The sequence below is a fragment of the Urocitellus parryii genome, chromosome 11 (assembly GCF_045843805.1).
Source record: "Urocitellus parryii isolate mUroPar1 chromosome 11, mUroPar1.hap1, whole genome shotgun sequence".
In the NCBI taxonomy this organism is placed as follows: domain Eukaryota; kingdom Metazoa; phylum Chordata; class Mammalia; order Rodentia; family Sciuridae; genus Urocitellus; species Urocitellus parryii.
This window is the reverse complement of record NC_135541.1, coordinates 674,954-695,897: the sequence shown is the minus strand read 5'-3', so window position 1 is coordinate 695,897 and position 20,944 is coordinate 674,954. Positions and strand designations below refer to the sequence as shown.

The 20,944-nt window shown below is 63.1% G+C and overlaps 1 protein-coding gene and 1 long non-coding RNA gene across 3 annotated transcripts in view; one reads left to right on the top strand and one right to left on the bottom strand.

Annotated features, from left to right (window-relative positions):
* LOC144249150 (uncharacterized) overlaps positions 1-20,944 on the bottom strand; it is a 43,487-nt gene that overhangs the window by 20,040 nt on the left and 2,503 nt on the right. The window lies entirely within an intron of this gene.
* Positions 1-20,944, top strand: part of Cfap74 (cilia and flagella associated protein 74) — a 34,894-nt gene that overhangs the window by 11,715 nt on the left and 2,235 nt on the right. The window contains exons 9-35 of the mRNA XM_077791317.1: positions 78-180; positions 482-639; positions 1,649-1,850; positions 2,528-2,686; positions 3,599-3,772; positions 4,253-4,371; positions 6,174-6,244; positions 6,528-6,613; positions 7,135-7,302; positions 8,163-8,286; positions 10,106-10,182; positions 10,672-10,794; positions 11,890-12,011; positions 12,554-12,682; positions 13,349-13,436; positions 13,663-13,836; positions 14,261-14,394; positions 15,559-15,835; positions 16,861-16,959; positions 17,718-17,842; positions 18,265-18,399; positions 18,533-18,642; positions 18,788-18,843; positions 18,951-19,070; positions 19,377-19,532; positions 20,258-20,387; positions 20,624-20,778. Of these exons, the coding sequence (XP_077647443.1) occupies positions 78-180; positions 482-639; positions 1,649-1,850; positions 2,528-2,686; positions 3,599-3,772; positions 4,253-4,371; positions 6,174-6,244; positions 6,528-6,613; positions 7,135-7,302; positions 8,163-8,286; positions 10,106-10,182; positions 10,672-10,794; positions 11,890-12,011; positions 12,554-12,682; positions 13,349-13,436; positions 13,663-13,836; positions 14,261-14,394; positions 15,559-15,835; positions 16,861-16,959; positions 17,718-17,842; positions 18,265-18,399; positions 18,533-18,642; positions 18,788-18,843; positions 18,951-19,070; positions 19,377-19,532; positions 20,258-20,387; positions 20,624-20,778 (3,574 nt within the window). The remainder of the gene's footprint in view (positions 1-77; positions 181-481; positions 640-1,648; positions 1,851-2,527; positions 2,687-3,598; positions 3,773-4,252; positions 4,372-6,173; positions 6,245-6,527; positions 6,614-7,134; positions 7,303-8,162; positions 8,287-10,105; positions 10,183-10,671; positions 10,795-11,889; positions 12,012-12,553; positions 12,683-13,348; positions 13,437-13,662; positions 13,837-14,260; positions 14,395-15,558; positions 15,836-16,860; positions 16,960-17,717; positions 17,843-18,264; positions 18,400-18,532; positions 18,643-18,787; positions 18,844-18,950; positions 19,071-19,376; positions 19,533-20,257; positions 20,388-20,623; positions 20,779-20,944) is intronic.

Sequence of the window (20,944 nt, the reverse complement as noted above, 5' to 3'; positions counted from 1 at the left end):
GCCCGCCCCCGCAGCGCCGTGGCCATGTGGGCTGGTGTCACCACAAGTGCCCCTGTCACAAGCCCACCTTCCTCCAGAGTCCGGGAGCGGGAGCGCGGGGAGGAGTCGCAGACCCGCGAGCACCTGAGGCAGCGCATGGATGCGGTGCTGGCCCTGAAGAGCAGCATCGCCGCCAGCCGGGTAGGGGCCTGCGGGCGTGGTCCTGGGCGTGGGCGTGGTCCTGGGGGAGATCCTGGGCATAGGCGAGATCCTGGGCATGTACCTGGGCATGGGTCTGGGCGTGGTCCTGGACATAGGTGAGGTCCTGGGCGTGAACCTGGGCATGGGCATGGGCCTAGGCGTGGTCCTGGGCATGGGCGTGGTCCTGGGTGTGGGCGTGGTCCTGGGTGTGGGCGTGGTCCTGGGCGTGGGCGAGGTCCTGGGCGTGGGCCTGGGCGTGGGCCTGGGCCTGGGCCTCGGCCTCAGGGTGCCCTCTTTCCAGGAGACACTGCGCAGGGTCCAGGCCTGGGGCCGGGCCCGGGCGGCGCTGACCGAGCGGAAGGCCAAGGCAGAGAAGGAGGCCATCCTGGCCCAGGGCGGGGACGCCTTCAGGCACCTCGTCCACCAGCAACGGCGCCAGCACCTGGAGGCCCAGAGGAGGTGAGGGCAGGAGGGTGGGCAGGTGGCAGCAAAGCCCACTCCTGCTCCAGGGCAGGCGGGCACAGGAGGGGGAGAGGGCCACGGCCCTCACCCCAGCCAGTCTGCGGCTCTGCGAAGAGCCCCTCTGCACTTCCCCTACCGGCCCCTGGCCCCCAGTGCAGGGGGTCTCCAGGGACCCTGGGCCCTGCACTCCTCTCCTTCCCAGGAGCAGGTGAGGAGGTGGGCCTGTGCCACCACTGGCTGGGACCCTCCATTCCTGCCACCCACATGGCACCCTCCTCCTGGGTGCTGCTGGGACTCACCCTCCACACCCTGCCCGGGCTTGGCTCTGCTCTCCCCAGGGCGAGCTGGTGCTACCTGTTGTCCTGCCTCGGGCTCCTGGACTGGGCTCTGAGGAGGGCTGCCCACTTGCACACACAGCCCCAGGGACTTCCCTGCCAAGGTCTTTCTCAGGCCTCGGCCTCCTCCTGGCTCTCCTCCCGCCCTGCTGGCCTCCCGCCCTCTCTTGGACTGTGTCAGGGAGCGAGGTGTCATGGAGCCTGGCTGTGACCTATTCAGTCCTGCAGTCACCACTGGGCCTTTGTCATGGCCCCTGCCTGCCTAGGCCTGGTTCTTGGGCAGCGCCTGGCAGGAGCAGCAGAGAGGAGGAGTGATGTCCTCGGGCCTGGCACTGCCCTGCTCTGTGCCCAGCAGATAGCCTGGGAACCTGGACAGGGCAGCTCGTGAGGACCAGGCCTATCTTGGGGACTGCCCGAGGGGCCAGCAGGACAGAGCCGGACAGGCAGGGGAGGCAGGGCTGGCGTTCAAGTCCTGGGTGTCCAGCGTGGCAGCCCTCTGGGGCCCCATCATCCCTCCCCAAAGAGGCCAGCAGTTCACTGAGACCAGGATGTTTGACCTCAGAGCCCTGCTGGGCTGGACCTGAGCCTCTGGGAGGCAGCCAGCAAGGCCAAGCTGAGCCACACTGGGCCCGAGTGGCTCCCGGATCCTGTCTGAGAAGCCCCTCCAACAGGACCTTCCAGGAGGGGCAGGAGCTCCGGAAGCAGGAGATCATCGGTCGGATTGTGAAAGAGGGGGCCGAGGAGGACAACCGGAAGAAGAAGCAGCGGCCCCCCTCCAGAGCCCCCCGGGGACGCACTCTTCGAGACAGGACCTGGAGCTACATCGCCCACGTCTGCACCGGGGAGACGGCCGTGGCCTCCAGCTACCCGCTGGTGAGCGGACGCTGCTGCTGTCAGCGGCTGCAGTGGAAGGGCCTGGGCCAGGTGCGGAGGAGGACATGGCGGGCCCAGGGGATGGGCTCCCTCTGAGCTCTGCCAGGGCCCTTGCCACCCTCGGCAGACCTGCCGCACCCAAGTGTAAGCGGGGTCTGGCCCCAGGGCAGCCCACCACGGTTCCACCCACTGCCAGGGACAGGCTTCTGCCCGCCTGCCACACCCAGGCCTGCGTGGTGCCAGGGGGCAGGGACGTGACCCTTTGGGCCTCTGTGGCGCGGCTGTGCCCTGCCTTTCCCCTGGGGCCTCTGCCACTGCCCCTCCCTGCTCTTCCCTGCACGTTCTCCTCTGTCCTGCGAGGCCTCCGGCCTCCCCTCAGCACCCGACTCCCGGCTCCTCCTCTGGGCCTGCAGCAGGTCCCCCAGGAGGAGCCCCTGCCAGCATCCATCCCAAGGCCTTGCCATGAAAGGGAGTCTCTTGAGGACTCTGCTGAGCACTGCAGAAAAGTGGCGTTCTGTGTGAAAAGGCCGGAGCTGCGTTTTAGGTGGAAAGCGGAGCGTCTTCTCCAGGCAGAGGAGGGGCTGCAAAGGCTGGGCTCCCTGCGGCTTCCCGCAACCTGTCTTCCTCCTGCTGCTGCAGCCCTGACTTGAGTGTGTCTTGCTGCATCCTGCCTACAGGAGGTCAAGGCTGCAGCGCACCCTGAGCCCTCCTGGCTCCTGAAAGCCGACTCCAGTGAGTCTGTACAGGGGGTCGCTGGGGCCACCAGTGGAGAGCAGGAAACGCTGGCTGAACCCGAGATCCCCGGGCTCTGGAGGGAAGACTACATGCCATACCAGGTACCAGCTCTCCTCTCCTCGGCAGGGCCTGGCGGGACTCTCCCTGGCCCTCGTCCCTGGCTCTGAGGACTCTCCTTGCTGCCCCTGCCCATCTCTGGCTCCTTCCTCTGCCCACCACTGTCCAGGGGAGCCAGCTTGGACACAATGGTCCCACTCCCCACTGAGCCTAGCTGCCTGTCCCTGGGCCCCAGGGGTCAGCCGTGCCTCGCCGCTCTCTGTCGGGAAGCGTTTCTAGAGGAAGGCTGAGTGCAGATGACCACGACCCCTCGGGAAGCTCACCCAGAGTGCTGGACCTCGGGATCGCAAGGCGTGTCCCCAGCTTGTGGTGGCCGCCGTGTGCTCCATCCCTGGGGGAGGGGCTGCCCACCGCCCGGCTCCTGTCGACGTGGGCTCCCTCAGTCAGGGCCAGGCCATGACTGGCTCTGGCAAAGCCTGACTGGTGGGCAGCAGCAAGACGGGCCTGGCTGACTGTGCCCCTGGACCCAGCAGGCAGAGGTGGGCAGGTGGGTGCCAGGCAGGTACCAGGTGGCTTCCCACCATGGCGGCCAGGCCCGGGCTGTCCCACAAGCTGACTGAGCCGAGGACCCGAGCAGATTCCTGGCCAGGAGGAACAGAACCCGCCTGGGGCCGTCTTGGACTCTGGCTCTGCTGCTGATGTCCGAGAGGTTGTCCCGGCCCGACTTTGCCCTGGAGAACTCTGCCTGCAGAACTCTCCCCAAACTCCCTCTGGTCCTGACTCAGCAAGTTACAAGACCCCTCCCCTCCGTCGTCTCCTGAGGGCCCCTGCGTCCTGCGAGTATCTTCCTCCTCCCACTTTTCTCTCTGGGAAGCACTGACCCCTGAAGTGGCTCAGCCCTGCCCTTGGTCAGCTCCGGGCCTTGAGCCACATGGCCTCTGTCTCTGCCACCCAAGGAGCACAAGGAGGATGGGAACCAGAAGCCTGTGGGCGGCACCAAGATGGACAAGGACATCCTGGCGCGCACGACGGCCCAGCTGCGCAGCGGGGTGGTGCACAGGCAGGTGGTGTCTGGGCGGGAGTTCAAAGGCTGCCCCTTCAACAGCAAGCCCCAGCTGGTCCACTTCAAGGTGAGCCCGAGGCGGCACTGGGCAGGGGCTGGGTAGCCCACGGTCAGCCCCAGTGCCTCTTGCCTTGACCTCTGCAGACCGTGTGGACCGTAGGGCTGCCTCTGGTGCGAGGAGCCGAGAGGGCGGGAGGCTCGGGAGGCACCGTGGGCCACAGGGACCCTGGGCCTCTCGGGAAGGGGATGGGACTGGGCGGTTGCCACCGGGCCCCTGCCCTGGCAGATTCTGGCTTCACGTGAGAAGGCCCCCAGGAGTCCAGCCCCAGTGGCCTGCTGGCCCATGTCAGCAGGTGAAGGAGCAGGTGAGGCCAAGGTGGCCAGCCTGAGCCTCCCTCCTGTCCTTCCCCACGGCTTCTCTGGAGCCACATCTGCCAAGGCTGGCCCGGGCCACCCCTGGAGCCGCCCTGAGGATGGGCATCAGCAGGGTCCCAGGCGACTCGAGGCCCCCGCCGAGGCCTGGGGTCAGCAACTGCTGACTCTCCAGGACTTCGAGGTTGGCAAAGCGTACAAGAAGAAGATCACGCTGGTGAACGCCACCTACACCATCAACTACTGCTCGCTGGTGGGCGTGAGCGAGGACCTGCGGGACTTCGTCCACGTCAGGTGAGTCCCCAGCCCCGTCCCTGGGCCGCGCGGAGGCCATCCGTCCTCTTGCATCCGGGTCTGGATGCTGGCACTCACCTGGCAGGCACCCGGCAGGCCCCCGGCAGCCAGAGAGCTTTCCGTGGGGCGAGCACAGCCACCTCCCTCGGGGACCACCTCCCCGACCTGCCTGTGCCTGTGACTTGGGGCTTGAGCCTCAAGGGCTGCTCCTGCACACGGTGCTGCTCCTCCGCTCCTCACGTCTGGCCTTGGTCCACCACAGCTGGGCTCTCTTTGCTTCCTTCCCAACCTCCCTCCTGTTTGGAGAGCAGGTTGGAGGCCCAGAATGGCTTTAAGATTCACAGTGCAGCTGGGCGTGGTGAGGCTGAGGCAGGAGGAGCATAAATTAGTTAGAGGCCAGCCTCAGCTATGTATTTGGCCTTGCCTCAAAATAAAAAATAAAAAGGGCTGCAATGTGACTTGGTGGCAATCCCCAGTACTACAGAAAGAGACTTCTAGTCCAGGAGTGCGGTATGTGACCTGCCATTTCTGAAGAGGGCGTCTGGCAGAGGAATCCCAGTCTCCCTGACAGCCCCTCCTGGTGGGCAGTGCTGGCCGACCCACTGGGGTATTCTGTTCTCTTCAGGGACTGAGTGGGAGGGGCTGTAGAAGGTTAGTCCCCCCTCCTCTCTTCCCTGTATCTAGCCATCTGCAGAGGGTGGCTGGGGGCGCTGGCTTGGGGTCTTGGTGGCTCTGTCTCCAGTCAGGCTTTCTGTCTGTGCCTGCGGCCTGCTCCTGCTGGCCCACGTGGTCTCTGGAGGGCAGGTGCATGGCCCGGGTCCAGTGGAGGCCGCTAGGCTGCTCCCTCCTGAATGACCCCTCCGCTGGCAGAGGACGTGGCTCCTGTCCACCCACCCGCTGCTCTGAAAGCCTGGCTTCCGGGTCCTGCTTCTAAGTCCACGTCCCTGTGCCGCCAGCCAGCCACCCCACGTCCTGGTCCCCAGCTCTGCCTCCGGGGCCTGTGGTGTCCCCATCCCCGGGCCCCACCCATGACCAGCCGCAGGAGACAGGCCAGTTCTTCCAGAAGAGCTGGGCTTGGCGCCTGACTCTGGGGCCTGCTCACTTCGACGTCTTCACACGTTTAGTTTCCAGTTTATTCCTGCTGGTGTCTCGCCGTGCTGGGGATGGGCCCACGGCCCTCGGCGGGAGGGGGGTGGAGTCCCTGCGTCTTTCAGTTCTGCCGCGTGGTGTCCACACCCCTGGCTCCTTGTCCTGACCCCCTCACCAGGGGGCTCTGTGCTGGTGATTCTGTGTCTCCTGGTGACACGGGGCTTCGTCCCCATCAGAGCAGCCTGGAGTCTCCTTCTGCTGGCCGGGGGACACGGCCAGCCAGGGACAGGCGCTTGCCTTAAACTTTCAGTTTGTGCCGTTTCTAACCCACGTACATCTGTAGGAGAGGCCTGGTGTTGGGAACCCCTAAGGGACTCTCCTTCACCCAGGGCCCGGCCAGCAGAGACAGTCCCCTGCCTCAGTTGCGGCTATTTTCTGGGCTGCTTGTGCCCACAGTCCCCCTCCTCATGTTGGCTTTAAATCTTGACCTCGTGGGTCCTGGGTCCTCAGGGAGTCAGGGCCCTGCTCACCCTCAGTGACCCGTTCCTGGAGAGTGGTCCAGGGGACTGGCCTCTCTGACTCGCTCTCGGGACAGATGGCGCTGTGCCTTGAGTGTCTCCTGTCCACTGGGAACTGGGGCAGCCTGGCAGCAGCCTGGGTGAGGAGAGACCAGGAGGCCTGACCACCGTGTGCCCTGGCCATTGTGTTTGCAGCTTTGACCCCCCTGGGCCCATGTCAGCCGGGATGTCCTGTGAAGTGCTGGTCACGTTCAAGCCCATGGTGAGTCAAAGGGCCGCGCAGGGTGCTGTTTCCACTTTTATCCAAAAAAATACTCCCAGCACCCTGAGAGGCAGAAGGACGAGCCAGCCACGTGGAGCCCAGCCACGTGGAGCCCCGCCCCCTGGCACGTCCCTGCAGGCTCTGCCCTGGTGGCCCCTCCCCAGACACCTCTGGGCTCTTCCCCGGGCCTGGCCTGGTGGGTGGCAGGCAGGCGCCCTAGTGTGACACCGCCCGTGGCTCACGTCACAGGGGTTTACGTGGCTGGGCTGGTTCTGTTGTTCAGATAGATCAAGATCTGGAAGGAAGCATCTCGTTCCTGGCTCAGACGGGCAGCTTCGCCGTCCCTCTGAAGTGCTCCACGAGGAAATGCTCCGTAAGCCCCCCCCCCCCCCCCCCGTCGGCTGGTGTCTCCTGGGGTTCCCGACTGGAGGACTGTCCCTGGGGAGAGGAGGCCCAGAGAGACGGGGGACCAGAGCTGTGCACAGGGCGGGGCCAGCCCCGACAGCCCGTGTCCAGACCCCGCCGGCCACACGTTTCTCCTCTCCAGCAACCTCATGCCCCTGGACAAGGGAGTTATGGGTCTGACTTTCCCTGACACTGGACTCAGGTGCCCCAGGTTGTCATGAGCCACACTCAGGTCTGCAGCTTCTGGGCTGGGCGTGTCCCTGCTGGGGCAAAGGTCTAGGGTGGCCCTGTCTGTCCTGCCTGGAGCCAGGTGCAGGCTCCCCGTGAGGGGGAAGAAAGGCCAGGCTCCCATGGTCCCTGGGGGCTTCAGGTGACAGGCGGGTGGCGACTTTGCTGTAGGCTCCCTGGTCCCCTGGCTTCTGCCGGGCCTGCCCCTGGTGCTGGACAAGCTGCCAGCCCAGAGCGGCTTACTGTGGGGTCCTTTGGTAGGTGTCCCTGGACAAGGAGCTCATCAGCTTTGGCAGCTATGTGGTGGGTGAGACCACATCCCGGACCGTCACACTGACCAACTCCGGGGGCCTCGGCACGAGCTTCAGGTTCCTTCCAGCTTCCGAGGTCTACGAGACGGACGAAGAGTCCCTGCCCCTCCTGAAGATAGTGAGTGGGCTGCCGATTCGACCCGCAGCGCGGCCACCCGAACACGGCCCCGCGTGTGTGAAAGTGGCTGTGAGACTCGCCAGTCGGCCGGGGTCTGGGAGGGGACAGCACAGCGGGCCCCCTCAGGGGTGGGCTCAGGGCAGCAGCTAGGAGCACCGGGGCCACCCTCCCCGAGGCACCCCAAAGCCCAGGCTGGGGGCAGGGCCCAGGAAGCATGGGGTGGGCCTCGTCTCCCAGGAGGGCCGTGCAGGGGCCACCCAGGAGACAGCCCTGGCCACAGCAGGGCGCAGGGTCAGTGGAGGAGCAGGTGGCCTGGCTCACTCAGCTCTAAGACTGGAACAGTCCTCAGGAAGCAGTGGGCTCCGACCCTCAGTCCTGCCTGCCCTCTGGGGTCTCACCCAGGGGAGGACAGAGCCAACAGGGCGGCTGCTGCCTGGGCAGGGTGGAGAACAGGGGCTTCGAGGGCAGGAGGTGGGAGCCTGGGGGCAGAGCTTCCCCTGGGCAGGCAGGGGACGAATCGTCTGGGCCCCCTGGGCACCAGGGTTCTGGCCACCGGTGAGGAGGAAGATGGGCTGCCCGGGCGCCGCAGAGCCTGCTCTGGAACAGTGGCCGGGCAGGGCAGGTCGGGCTGGGCTCCCAGCTCAGAGGTGGCACCCGAGATGGGCTGTCCCTGCAGGGGACAGGAGGAGCTGTCCCGGCCAGATAAAGGAGGCGAGGGGTCAGGGCTGCCCCGGGGAGAGCCCTCGCTGTGCCTGAGACCCAGACGTGCAGACAGGAGCCACAGACCTGGCCACAGCCTCCCGTGGCCCCACTGGGGGTGCCTGGATGGAGGGGAGAGGTGAAGTTCAGTTCCCTTCCAGAGCAGCCTGTTCACCTACGATGACAAGGGCCTCACCAGTGTGTCCGAGCAACAGCTGGAAGGCAACGGGACCTCCCCGCTGGACACCCAGAGCCGGAAAGAGTCGGACACGATGGAGGGTGAGGGCACCCACACTCGTCCCTGCCTCGACTCCCACGCTGCCCAGGACAGGCCGAGGGGAGGGACAGGAGGGCCACTCTGAACTCTCAGTGCAGCAGGGCAGCTCTGTGTGGACCACAGACCGAGGGCCCGAGAGCGTGAAGGTGTGGAGTGGTACTCAGGGCTTCCATTCTAAGCAACAGTCCCATAGTAAGTGACAGTCCCCAAGAGAGTGACAGTCCACAGGAAATTATTCATATGTTCAAATCCATTCTGGTTTGGGGGTGGGCTGAAATTCGCATCCACGTGGACCCTGAAGGAGCGTGAGGCGTCCAGGAGCTGGGCAGTGCGCTGAGGGCCAGGGAGCCCTGACCACGGGCCGGGTCCTTGTCTGTGGCTGGGGGCTGTGCGCTTCGTGTCCACTACAGAAGTGCACCCAGCACCTGGGGAGGCCCTGCCGACTTGTGGGTGTCCCTGGTGCTGAGCTGGAGAGGGCAGCCCCGGCCCGGCCCCGTGCCCAGCAGCCGCTGCCCCCTTCCCCAGCACTGGGGCTGTCTCCCTGCTTCCTTCTGGGGCTTTCTGTGTGCCCCAGGAAGCCAGCAGTGAGCGGGCCCCTGTTCCAGCCCCCTGACGGCGAGGCCACCCGCGCCCCATGCACACGTCCTGCGGCACCATGTGGGCGTTTCTTCACAGACATTGCTCTGGGTGCCCCGGGCAGCCCCGTGGGGTGGGCCACTGTGGCCAGCACCACCCCACTCTCCCCACGCACCTCTGTGACCCAGGTCGAGGGTGCACCTCTGTGCTTTCAGGAGCTGCTTTCAGGGACTTTCTAAAAGTGGCCCAGCTGGTCTAGGACCCCCCACCACGGGCGGCCGAGCTGTCCCGCGTGGCTGTCACTGGCCACACTGGGCCATTTACATCCACTTCTCCTCCACAGTAGAAACCCTTCCTCCTTCACACAAGCCACGTGTCCACTGCTCCGCGGTGACCGGGGCAGTGTTGGGCTGGACAGCCCAGAAATCCTGCTGGACGGCACAGTCCAGGCCCTAGGATGTCCTGCTCTGTGGCCCACAGAGGAGGTCTGGCCAGGTCTGTTGTCCAGATCCTCTGGACTCCTGGTGGCCTCCCGGGTCACTGTCCCCCGGCCTGTTTCCCTGCCCTCCTGCTTCCCTCTGGGGCCTTCTGGCTGCGTCCAGTCTGTCCCTAGGACTGGCTCTCATGGCCCCGGTGCGACCTCTAAGACGTCTCTGCTTAAACTTAAGATTTCCAGACTTCTCGATCATACGTGTGTGTGCGTGTGCACGTGACCTCCTGGTCCCAAAGTCATGGGGACCAGGACACAGCTCTGAGGTCAGGCTGGGGTCCAGCTGTGGGGCAGGGCTGCGGGTGCCGTTTTCCCTGCGTGTGGCTGCTCTTCCTGAAGGCGTGTTGAAAGGACTTGGCTTTGCCCGTGGGCCTCATGGCCATTTCTGGGGCTGCCCTGCTCAGCTGACCAGCTGCCCCTCACTCAGCACGCCGCCCTGGCTGCTGTGGACTTAAGGCGCATGGTGAGCTGGGGAAACCTGTGTTCTGTTTCAGGAGAGTTGCTCGGGATAGTTGAGGTTCTTTGCATTTCCGTATCAGTTTTAGAATCCGTAACGGGCACGGAGCTGAATCTGCCCAGGGACAGCCTGTGGTCACAGTGTGGTGCTGCTCCTCATCCGCTCGCCAGTTCTCTGCCTTCCCTGGGGGCTTCAGAGTTCTTGGGGGGGAGGTCCCGCACGTTTGGGGTCCCTCAGATGTCTCTGACGTTTTCCAGGCAGTGACTGATGTCTGAATTGTCTCTCCTCTCCTGTTGCCTTCCAGAACAAGAGGGCACCTCTGAGGCGGGGGGCTTGGGAATGTTTCCCAGCGAGGAGCAGCCAGAAATCACGCTGGGGAAGGTGAGCCCACCCCTCTGCTCACACCCCGGCTGCCAGAGGCTGGAAGGGGACCCGCCCCCCACCGGCCACCAGCCCCAGCTGCGTCCTCCTCACCCCACCCCTGGGCCCTCCCACCTGCTTGGAGGCAGGCTGCAACCCAACCTCCAGGAACCTGCGGTCTCAGCCGGGGCAGTGCCCTGCCCGCCGTGAGGACTGGGCAGGACCCGAGCCGCGGGGCTGGTTTGCGAATCAGAGGACACTGAGCGCAGACCCTCCAGGATGGAGCGCAGTGGGAAGGCAGGAGCCAGGGTGGGGGGGGGGGGCGGGCCGCCTTCTCCCGCGGCAAGGGCCCCGTGGCAGCAAGTCGTCAAGGGAAAGGCCAGGCTCCGGGGCCCGTGTGTCACCTCGTGGCCCCACAGACATGGTGCTGCCCCCGCCCTCCTGTGCTGTGGCTGCAGTAAGGGTCAGGCCGGGAGGCCTGCTGACCCGGGGCACCTCCCTTTCATGCAGATAACGGAGGGGGAGATCGGCCCTTTTAGCTCCATCAGAGTGCCCATCGTCTTCACCCCGGTCACCCCGGGGGAGGTCCAGACCAAGTTCAAGGTCGTGTTCAAGAATCCCAAGTGCCCAACAGTGAGTACCCCTGCTGCCACGCGGCCCACACAGCCCCAGTGCTGGGAGGGCCCACGTCCACAGCCACGTGAGCCACCCTGTTCCTTGGACTGTGAGCTGGCGGCACAGATGGCTGGCACTCAACCTGATTCACACTGGCACACACATGTAGCTTGCACATGATGCATGTGCCCCAGCACACACATACATGTCCACGCATGCTCAAGCACACACATAGAACCCTTTTTCCATTCCTCTGTCTCTCTTTTTTTTTTTTTTTTGTCCTGGGGGTTGAACCCAGGGGTGCTCTTCCACTGAGCTACTCTTCTTACCCAGACTCCCCAGATCTCTGGGGACAAAGTGACAGATGAGGAAATGATTGCCTCCACTCCTCCAGTGCCCCTGCAAGAATTCCGAGCTCTTCTGTAGCTACAAGTTTGTATTAGGGATAAGATTTTTACACCTAATGGGTAAAATTTTTACGTTTTTCTGTATAGTGCATTATTGTGTAAGGAAAAATTGGGTTTTTGCTTTTTTGCAATGCTGGGGATGAAACCCAGGGCCTGTGCACACTTGGCAAGTGCTCTATCACTGAGCCACATCCCAGTTCTTTTTCAAATTTTAAGACAGGTTCTCAGGTGCACAGGCAGAACTTGTACTTGCAATCCTTCTGCCTCAGCCTCCCAGGTAGGTGGGATTGAATACAGGTGGTGCCCCTGTAACGGGATCTATTCTATTGTTTTAAGTTTGAAATTTTTGTTAATAAAAATAATTTTAAAGTATAGTGACACGAGGGGCTGGGGTGGTGGCTCAGTGGTGGAGCACTTGCCTGGCACGTGCGAGGCCCTGGGTTCGATCCTCAGCGTCACATAAAAACAAACAAACAAATAAAAGTATTGTGTCTAACTACAACTAAATAAAAAAATATTTTTTAAAGTATAGTGACATGAAAACATGCCTCAGAACTCTGAAGTGTGGCTTGGTGTCATTACTGACCTTCCAACATTTATAATTTGAGTTACAAGAAGCCGACCCACTGAATTCTCCTGCTGAGCTCTCCCAGCACTGGCTGCTCTGCCGGGGAGGACTCCCATTGAGTCACATGTCCAAATTCAGCTGTATTTCAGAGCCACAGGCGTGGCCCTGGACGTGCCAGTCTGGGTGCCCAAGCCCAACGTAGACTTGAAGATCTGCATGTACGACCAGCTCTACCAGGAGTCGGTCCCCATTTACACGCGGTGAGCCCCCTGGTGGCCAGCAGGAGCGCCACACCTGTGGACCCGCAGTCGCCCTTGCCAAGGGTCCCCTAGGATGACCAAGGCAGGAGATCCTGGACATCTGGGCGGTCCCAGGGTCATGGGGGTGGCCACCACAGGGAGGCTGGCCACCACAGCTGCCTCTGGCAGACCCCTAGGGCAAGCAGGGTTGGGAGAGCTGGGAGCATCTGGCTTCCGCTGGCGGTCCTGACTGGGGGCCCGGCCACCCAGAACCTCCAGAGTGCCCAGACAGAGCCCTGGGCGGGGGGAGGCAGCGCCCCAGCCCCCTCCAGTTCCCTGTGCCCCTGGAAGGAGGTTCCCCCAAAAGCACTCCAGCCTCTCAAATCTGGGGCACATTTCAGTTATTTTGATTTTTAAGAATTTCCCGTCAGGTTTCATCTCAGAGAAAGTGACTCATAAGAAGCAGCTGCAGAAGGTGCACGGGGCGCTCTTGTGAGCGCCTCGCCGTCAGGCCCGTCCGGGTCAGACCTGGACTCCTGACGGGCGCCCTGTGACCTGCTTAGATCCAAGGTGGCCCTGCGCCTGAAGTTCGAGGTGTGCAGGGAGCTGCGAGGCCACATGGAGCTCCTGCCCGAGATGGGCTACATCCAGGCCCAGTCGTCCTACTCAGTGCAGCTCAAGTTCCTGCCCCGGTGGGTCTCCTCAGCCCCAGGCCCGGGGTCAGGGTCTGGGCCCAGGCTGTCGGCAGGACACGTGGGCCAGCGGCTGGGCGGGAGCAGGGACTGGGCCGTCTGTGGAAGCCGGAGCTGTGGGACTTGCCTGGGGGCGAGGCATCATGGAAAAGGGCGTTTTTTTATTTCTTTCTGGTATTTTTCCCCAATATTTCTATAATGATTCGAATTTCCTTTTGTAATCAGAGAGCAGACCATTTTATTGTTTTATGTATTGAACCCAGGGAGACTTTACCACTGAGCTACAGCTCAAGTCCTACCTGGAGGCTGGGTCTTGCTAAGCTGCCAAGGCTGGCCTCCAACTTTCCTGCTGCCTCCGCCGCCCGAGCCTCGGGAGTGCAGGGGTGTGCCACCACGCCTGGCCAGAGCAGACCCTGTTCTACACCGACTTGGCAAGGTGCTGTGTAGGACTTGTCTAGGGGGCACTCCCCATCCACCTGGAACACAGCTGCTGAACCTGCTTGTTGATTTAAGTCCACCTGTGTGTGTGCTCGGCCTCCTGGAGAAGCTTGCACACCTGGGTCCCCTGTTGTGTGGCTCTGAGGGTGTCAGAGCACCACGCTGGGCCAGCCTCCCCATTGTCTCCCGACAAGGAAGAGAGGTGAGTTGGTGTGCGCTCTCCTGCAGGCACTCCCTCCCCGAAGATGCTGGCAAGTACTTTGACAAGGAGAGCAGAGTCCTGGAGGCTCCGATGACCATCTGGGTGGCCGACCAGGTCTGCACAGGGCTCTTCCTGGGAGGGACGCTGGCCCCCGGGGAATGGAGCAGTGCTCAGGGGGCCAGGCCCTGTACCCAGTGAGGCCTGCGAGGCAGCGCCCGGCTGCAGCTCCCATCCTTGCCTTCTGTGGCCTGCCGGGCAGCTCTGCCGCCTGCCACCCGGCACCTGCACAGCAGGGGAGGGGACGGTGCTCGGGGACACTTACCCACCCTTTGTGCCACAGATAAAGCCAGTGGGCTTCACCGTGCAGGCCATCGTCACCACCTCTGACCTGGAGCTCAGCCCCTCGGAGCTGGACTTTGGCCACTGCACCATCTATGAGGCCATCAGGGCCGAGGTCATTCTCTACAACCACTCGCTCCTGCCCCAGGAGTTTGGGTTCGTCGGACTCCCCAAGGTGCCGCTGAGCTCAGCCCCAGAGAGGCTCCCAGGCACCGGCCACCTCCTGCCTGCACACCCTGCTGCCCCGCCCACCGCCCACCGACCCTCTCCCGGGCCCTGCCGCCCTCCCTGGTCCTCATCTCCCCAGCTCTCTCCCTCTCCTGGCGGGGGGCACCCATGGGGCTCCAGACCCTCACCCATCCCTGCCTTCCTTCCAGAACTTTCCCTTCCCGGGCTGCCCCCACATGCACTCTCACACACATTTGCTCACATCTGTGGCGTGCACACACACACACACACACAGGATCTCAGGCACACTCACCTGCGACCCCGTCTCACAGCCGTGTGCCCTCACACCTACCCTGCCCGTGGGTCCACACGCCCACACACTGCTGACCTGCACCGTCTTCACTGTGGAGTTGGTGTCTTCCATTTCCCAGTTTGTGGACGTCCAGCCCAACGACGGCTTTGGGACCGTCCTGCCCCTGGAGGCTCTGCAGCTGGACGTGATCTTCCAGCCCACCAAGGCCAGGGAGTACAGCTTCGAGCTGGTCTGCAAGTCGGAGGTGAACAGGTGAGCCTGCCGCCTGGCCCCCACCGGGGGCAACCGAGAGCCCATGTGCTACTTTCACACGCTTGACACACTCCTATTTTTCAGTTAGTTGAATACTAATAATCATGTGACTATCTCCACCCAGAGAGATACTTTTTAGTATTTAGAGCCTGTGTCACAGATTATGAAAATATGTATCGAAATGTTTCAGCAGCACATTTTCATTACAGAACAAGATGACAATCAGTACCACCCTTTAAAGCATAAAAAATAACGCGTCCGGGGCTGGGACGCCGTTCCCTTCCAAACACTTGCCTGGCAGGCACTGGGCCCCAGGTTCAAACCCCAGCACCCCCACACACACCACGGGATACAAGCTACGGGGGAAGCCAGGCGTGAAGGCGGCACCTGTAATCCCCGGGCCTCAGAAGACCGAGGCAAGAGGATTGCAAGTTCAAGGCCATTCTCACAACTTAGCAGGACCCCATCTCAAAAGTGACCAGGCTGGGGATGGAGCTCAGCAGTAAGGCACCCCCAGGTCCAAATAAACAAGTAGATACATGCTAATGGGGAAAGTGCTGTGGCCACAGAAGTACAAAGAAAACACGGATGTGAACTTTCCCCGTGGTCAAAAGAGGGGCATCTCACGGGGCGTGGTGGTCTACCTCTGTAACCCCAGAGACTCGGGAGGCTGAGGCAGGAAGATTCTAAGTTTGAGGCCAGCCTCAGCAACTTAGGGAGAGCCTCAGAAACTTAGCAATATCATTGTATCAGAATAAAAATTAAAAAGGGCTAGGAGGTGTGGCTCTGTGACAGAGCACCCCTGGGTTCAGTCTCTAGTGCACCCCCCAAAAATGAGAATTTCTGTTCTTGTTCTTTAACAGCAGGTGGCAGGAATCATCTCACTGTGGTATGCAGGACTCCCTGCGTCTATTTAGAGATTTATCAGTTTTGATTTTAAATGTCAATAAATATTTAAAATAATCAGCCACAGATCGCCTCCTTTACAATCCCCTCAGCTTGTTTTAGCCATCTACCAAAATCGTGCACAGGGAGGCAGGGTATTTCCCACGTATCCACAGGGTAGCAAGCCACTGTGGCGACTGCAGGAGCAGGTCCTGGCCACCCTCCTGGCACGTGGATGCCCTGGTGTGGCTGGGCACTGCTCACACCCGTGACTTGCAGGTGCGTCAAGCTGTCCTGCCGAGCTGTGGGAGTCCACCCGCCTCTGGAGCTGTCCCACTACCAGATCAAGTTTGCGGCCACCTCCTTGTACGACACCTCCGTGGCCAGGCTGTATGTCATCAACTCCCACCCGGGGGGGAGCTCCCTGCCCCGCTCGGGGCCCCGGGGCAGCTCAGAGGAGGCCTCCCCCGGGGGAGCCACGTCTTTTGAGTTTCTGTTGCCCTCGGACTCGCCCATCACCATCTCACCCTTGGTGGGGACCGTGTTACCAGGAAAGGTGAGCAGGGCCTAGTCCAGCTGGAGGTGGAGGCTCGGGCCACCTGCCACTGCCCTGCGGGGTGGGGTGCCTGGTGAGAGCCACCCTGGCACACAGGGACTTAGCCCCAGCAGGACTGGGGAAGCCTACACAGCCACCGAGGGGGGGTTGGGCCACGTGCCCTCGGCCACCCGCCCTCGGCCACCTGACCGGCAGGGAGGGAGCAACCCCGGCAGCTGCCCCAGCAGGCACGTGTCGGCCGGCTGAAGAAGGGTGGGCAGACCTCAGACCAGCTGAACGAGACCCCACAGTGGATGGGCACGGGGAGGCTGAGTAGGGCCTGTCCTAGGAGCCCAGGGTGCTCTGCCTGGACCCAGCAGGGCTTCTCTCAGTGGATACAGGCATGTAGCAGGCTGCTCACTAAACAGAAAATGCTGCTTAGATCAGGGTTCTCGTGTCCGAGTGGGTGCTGCAGGTGGTAGCTGTCTCTCCCTCTCCCTCTCTTCCTTCACCTGCCTTCTCCCTCCTCCTCTCCCTCCTCCTCCTCTCTCCCTCTGTCCCATCCTGTGCTGAGCAGGTGGGGTGGGGTGGTGAGTGAGCTGGACACTGTCCTGGAGAAGACTTCTGGGACCCGCTGCAGGCAGGCTGACAGAGCCCCAGAGGGGAAAGGCTGGTTGCACACAGGACTCGAGTTAGGGAACAGAACTCACCCAGGCACTCGGGCTGGAAAGGAAGTTTCCTTCTCACTTGAGCCTCAAGGACAGTGGGTGAGGTCCTGGCCACTCAGGACCCTGCTCTCAGTGCCCACCCACATGGTGGAAGGCTGGATATCCCGTGCTGCAGCCCACCCCCTTTTCTTTGGGGCAGTGGTGGGGGGGCCTTCCTGGAAGGGGCACATCTAGGCTGAAATCTCAAAGTGGGGAGCTGTTAGGAGTACCCAGGGCCAAGGGAAGGAGCAGGGAGCTGAGGAGGGCATGCACCAGCAAGGGCCACCAGTGCCCTCTGGGCTCCTGGAGCAGGGTGGCAGTCCCAGTGTCTCCCTGCAGAGATGCCTGGTCCAGGTGGCCTTCCGGCCTGTGCTGTCCCATGAGGTGATCCACGAGGAAGCCCTCCAGATCCTCAACAAAGAAATTCAGAACAAACTGGTGCGTGGAGCCCCCAGGGAGGGGCAGGGTGGGCCTCGGGGGAGGGGGGCGGTGCAGGAGCGCAGGGCAGACGCCGGCACTGTCTCAAGAGGGTAGAAGGTCTTCAAGAAGACCCCTCCCTCCTCCTGAAAGCAGCACCGGGCAGTGGGAGTTGGGCCACCCCAGAGGGTGGCCAGGACTTGGACGTGGGCAGGACTGGGATAAATGCAAGGACAGCCCCCTCCACCACCAGGGGAAGGCACAGGAGCCGCCTCAGGGAGACGCGCCCCACAGACGGCCCGGGCACACTGCACTGACCCTGGAGAGCTGTGTGGCCGCTCCTCGACTGGCCATGTGTTTTCTGTGGTGCACACCTAAGTGCCGGGGGTACAGGCTTTCTGCAGGTGGAGAGGCTCAGAGAGGCTCAGAGAGGCTCAGAGAGGCTCCAGGGACCAGGAACCCGCTCCACAGACTCCCTGTCCCTCTTTGCCTCAATTCCCCCATTGCAGACGTGAGTCCGTGGGCAGTCTGGGCTCATGGCCCCGCACTCTCCCCCGTCTTCATGGCTTGACCCCCGAACCCTGCCCTTGGCCTCTCCTGGAGGCAGTTCTGGGTCCTGTGGGCTCCAGAGCTGAACTGGTGGGGCCTGCCCCTCAGCAGTCAGCTGGGCCTGCGAGACGGGCCCTGGGGGTGCCTCAGGGGCAGTGTGGGGTCTGCAGACACGGGGCAGAGCACCTGAACAGCCCCACAGCCAGCTGCCCCCCTCACAGTTCCGAAAGGATACGTTCAGCCAGAAGAAGGAGCTGTGGAGACAGTCCCTCTCTGTGCTCCGACTGCGGACCCGGGAACGGACGGCCGTCACCTCCCACGCCCCCCAGCAGGAGAAGCAGGAGCTCAGGGTCAGGTGGGCCGGGAGAGGTGGCCCCCGGCCCCAGTGGGCTTCCCCACAGGCCGCCGCCACACAGCTGCCTGAGACTCGAGCTGGAGGTCGAGGCCTGCAGGCTCCCAGCACCCGTCCAGGGGCTGCCTCCTGGGCACCCTCTGAAGAGATCCCCTCCCTAGGCTGACTCCAGGGGCTGGAGCAGGGAGGAGCTCCCTGGCCGGAGGAGGGGGGAAGACCCGTTCATGGAGAACAGAGGGCAGCCACCACCCAGGACCCTTACCCCTTGTAGTCCCCCCTGGAGAGGCCACTTGAGCCCAGGGTCCTAGGAAGCAGGTCCTTGGGGATCCCTTTCTTGGAGCCCAGGGGGCTCAGCCCAGCAGGGACCCGTGGCCCAGGTGGGCCGTGAGCAGGGGCCACAGCACACTTTGTCCCTCTCGTTCCAGTTCCCATGAGTACCAGATGGCTCAGTCTGCCCTGGTCCGAACTTTCCAGGCGAAGTTTGACAAGTTTGTGGTCCCATGTGTCATGGCCAGTGGTGACGTCAAGGACAGGAAGGGATCGGAACCCCTAAGTTTCAGGTGTGGGACACTGAGCCAGGAAGGGGCAGGATTAGCTGCAAAATTGCGGCCCCTCCTCAACCACTGAGCAGATCTGGAGCCCAGGTGGGCCTGGCTGCCCTGCTGTGCCTCCAGCGTGCCCTTGCCTACCCAGCCCCCACAACACCCTGTACCTGGAGCTGTGGTGTCCAGCCGTGGCTCCGTCTATCGTGGTGACGTCTAACAAAGGCAAGACCACCTTCAACTTTGGCGATATTGCTGTAGGTGAGTCCCGACTGACCCTGACATCAGCAGCCCTCCTTCCCCTAGCCCAGGGACCCGGACCTACCCAGCCCCCACCAGCCATGCTCCACCCGAGGGACAGATGCTCCTTGGGCCAGGACTGACAGGACCCTCCCTGCCGTTTCAGGACACCGTGGTATAAAGAAGATCTCCCTCCAGAACATCTGCCCCGAGGACCTGGACGTATCCTGGTCCACACCTGGCGCAGGCAGCCCCGGGGCCAGAGCAGGTCTGGGTGGGTCTGGGCCGGGCCGGAGCCGTCGGGTCTCCCTCCTTGACGTGGGCCTCAGGTGGAGTTCTCGGTGCTGAACCCCAGCGGCCCCTTCGCTCTGCTGAACCCCTTCAGCAAGCTGTGCTCAGGCGAGACCCAGGTGCTGATGCTGTCCTTCTCACCCCGCGAAAGCCTCCTGGTGAGCGCCAGCCCCCAGACCCTCAGAGCCAGGGTCCCAGGAAGCAGGTGTGGCCTTGGGAGTCCCCCGCTGCAGCCCTGGGCTCTGGGCACTGTGGTCACCACGGCGCCCTCAGGCCCGGACTGATGGAGCAGTCGGAGCAGCAGACCCTCCTCATGCCCTGGCTGGCACATCAGGGGCAGTGAGGGTCTCGGGGCTGTTTTGCAGGGACAGGCCACCAGGCAGCTGCTCACAGACAGAACTAGGGCTCACCACGTGCCTGGCAGACAGGTGGCTGCTCCTGGCTAAGGGACGTGGTCTCCTTAGGCTCATGAGACACTGGACATCATCAGCAAGAAAGGGACCCTCACGCTCACCCTCACGGGCCTGGGCGTGGCGTCCATGGTCTCCTGCTCCATTGAAGGCAATGTGCTCAGCATGGGCTATGTGCTGGCCAGAGAGTCCATCTCCTCGAGTTTCAAGGTGAACAGTCCTGCCAGGGGTCAGCCCGGCTTTTAGAAGGCCCAGCTGGCTGGGGAGCCAGTGGAGGCACAGGCTCTCCCCAGCTGCTGCCCTCTCGAGTGGGGGACCTGGGGCCCTGGCTTCTGCAAAAGCCGAGGTGGTCCCCTCCTGCGCCCTCTGCCTCGGGGCCTCTGCTTGGAGCCCTCGGCCGCCACTCTCCTGCTTTGTACTGAGGGGCAGAAAGTCTATCAGACCCCCAGGAAGAGGCCACCCTGTCCTGTGGGCCCCTGTGTCTGAGGGAGGTCCCGACTCCTGCTGCCCCTCTGAGGGATGCCCCGCTGGGGCTCAAGCAGCTTGAGAGGAGCTCTGCCTCCCAGACTGCTCAGGTGGGACCCGGGAGCGGAGCCAGGGGTGGAAGTCCTGTTCAGAACGGGCTCTCGGGGGCAGTGAGGGCGGGGAAGAGACAGTTAGAGAGGAGCTCTGCCTTCAGGACTGAGGGCAGCACCGAGCTGGTCACAGGGCTGCACAGGAAAGTCGGCCACCGACTTGGGCAAGAGCTCAGGTGGGATGGAGGAGGTACCCACAGCCCAAGGCACTGGTTGGAGACACAGCCAAGTGGAACTGGGAGGTGTAGCCACCTGGTCCCCAGTGGAGTGCCGCTGCAGGTGACCAGATGACAGGCACTGACTCCAGGGAGAGGACGGCCCAGGTGTGGGCCAGTTAGTGACACCGGGCCCTCCCGGCAGCTGCAGAACGACTCCTCGCTCCCCATCAAGTTCTCCCTGCGGCTGGAGAGCCTCTCCAGCACCAGGGCCCTGGCCCGACAGCAGCTGCCTCAGTTCCTGGCCTCACCCAACCAGAGGACGGACTTGGTTGGTGAGCTGCTGGGGCTGTGAGGACGGTGCCGGGTGGGCTGGACCTGAAGGGGAGCCTGGAGCATCAGGAGGGCGGGGGCTGTGGGCAGGACGGGCGGCTGGGCTGGGGGCTCAGGAAGTGGGGGGGACTGGGGTGCAGAGGCGCCAGGGCCAGAGGGGGAGTCAGGTGGGGAGGCGCTGAGGCTGCAGGTGGAGTTCCAGCAGCAGGACTGGGGACATCCAGTGCCCTACCCGCAGGCCCACAGAACCACAGTGGCCAGAGCGTATTCAGTGTGGTCCCAGTGGAAGGTGTCATGGAGCCGGGGAAGGCGCAGGACTTCACTGTGACCTTCAGCCCGGATCACGAGAGCCTCTACTTCTCTGACCGGCTCCAAGTGGTGCTCTTCGGAAAGGTGCCCCAGGGGACAGCGCCCCCTCCTCCAGACACCTGCCCCTCCCTAACCCTCCCCTGTGCCTCCCACTTCCCAGGCCCAGGGCATCACATGGGGGGTCATCAGGTAGACCGTCCAGCACCACTGGTCCTAGGGGGCTCCAGTCTGAGCCAGCTTTAGGCCCTGC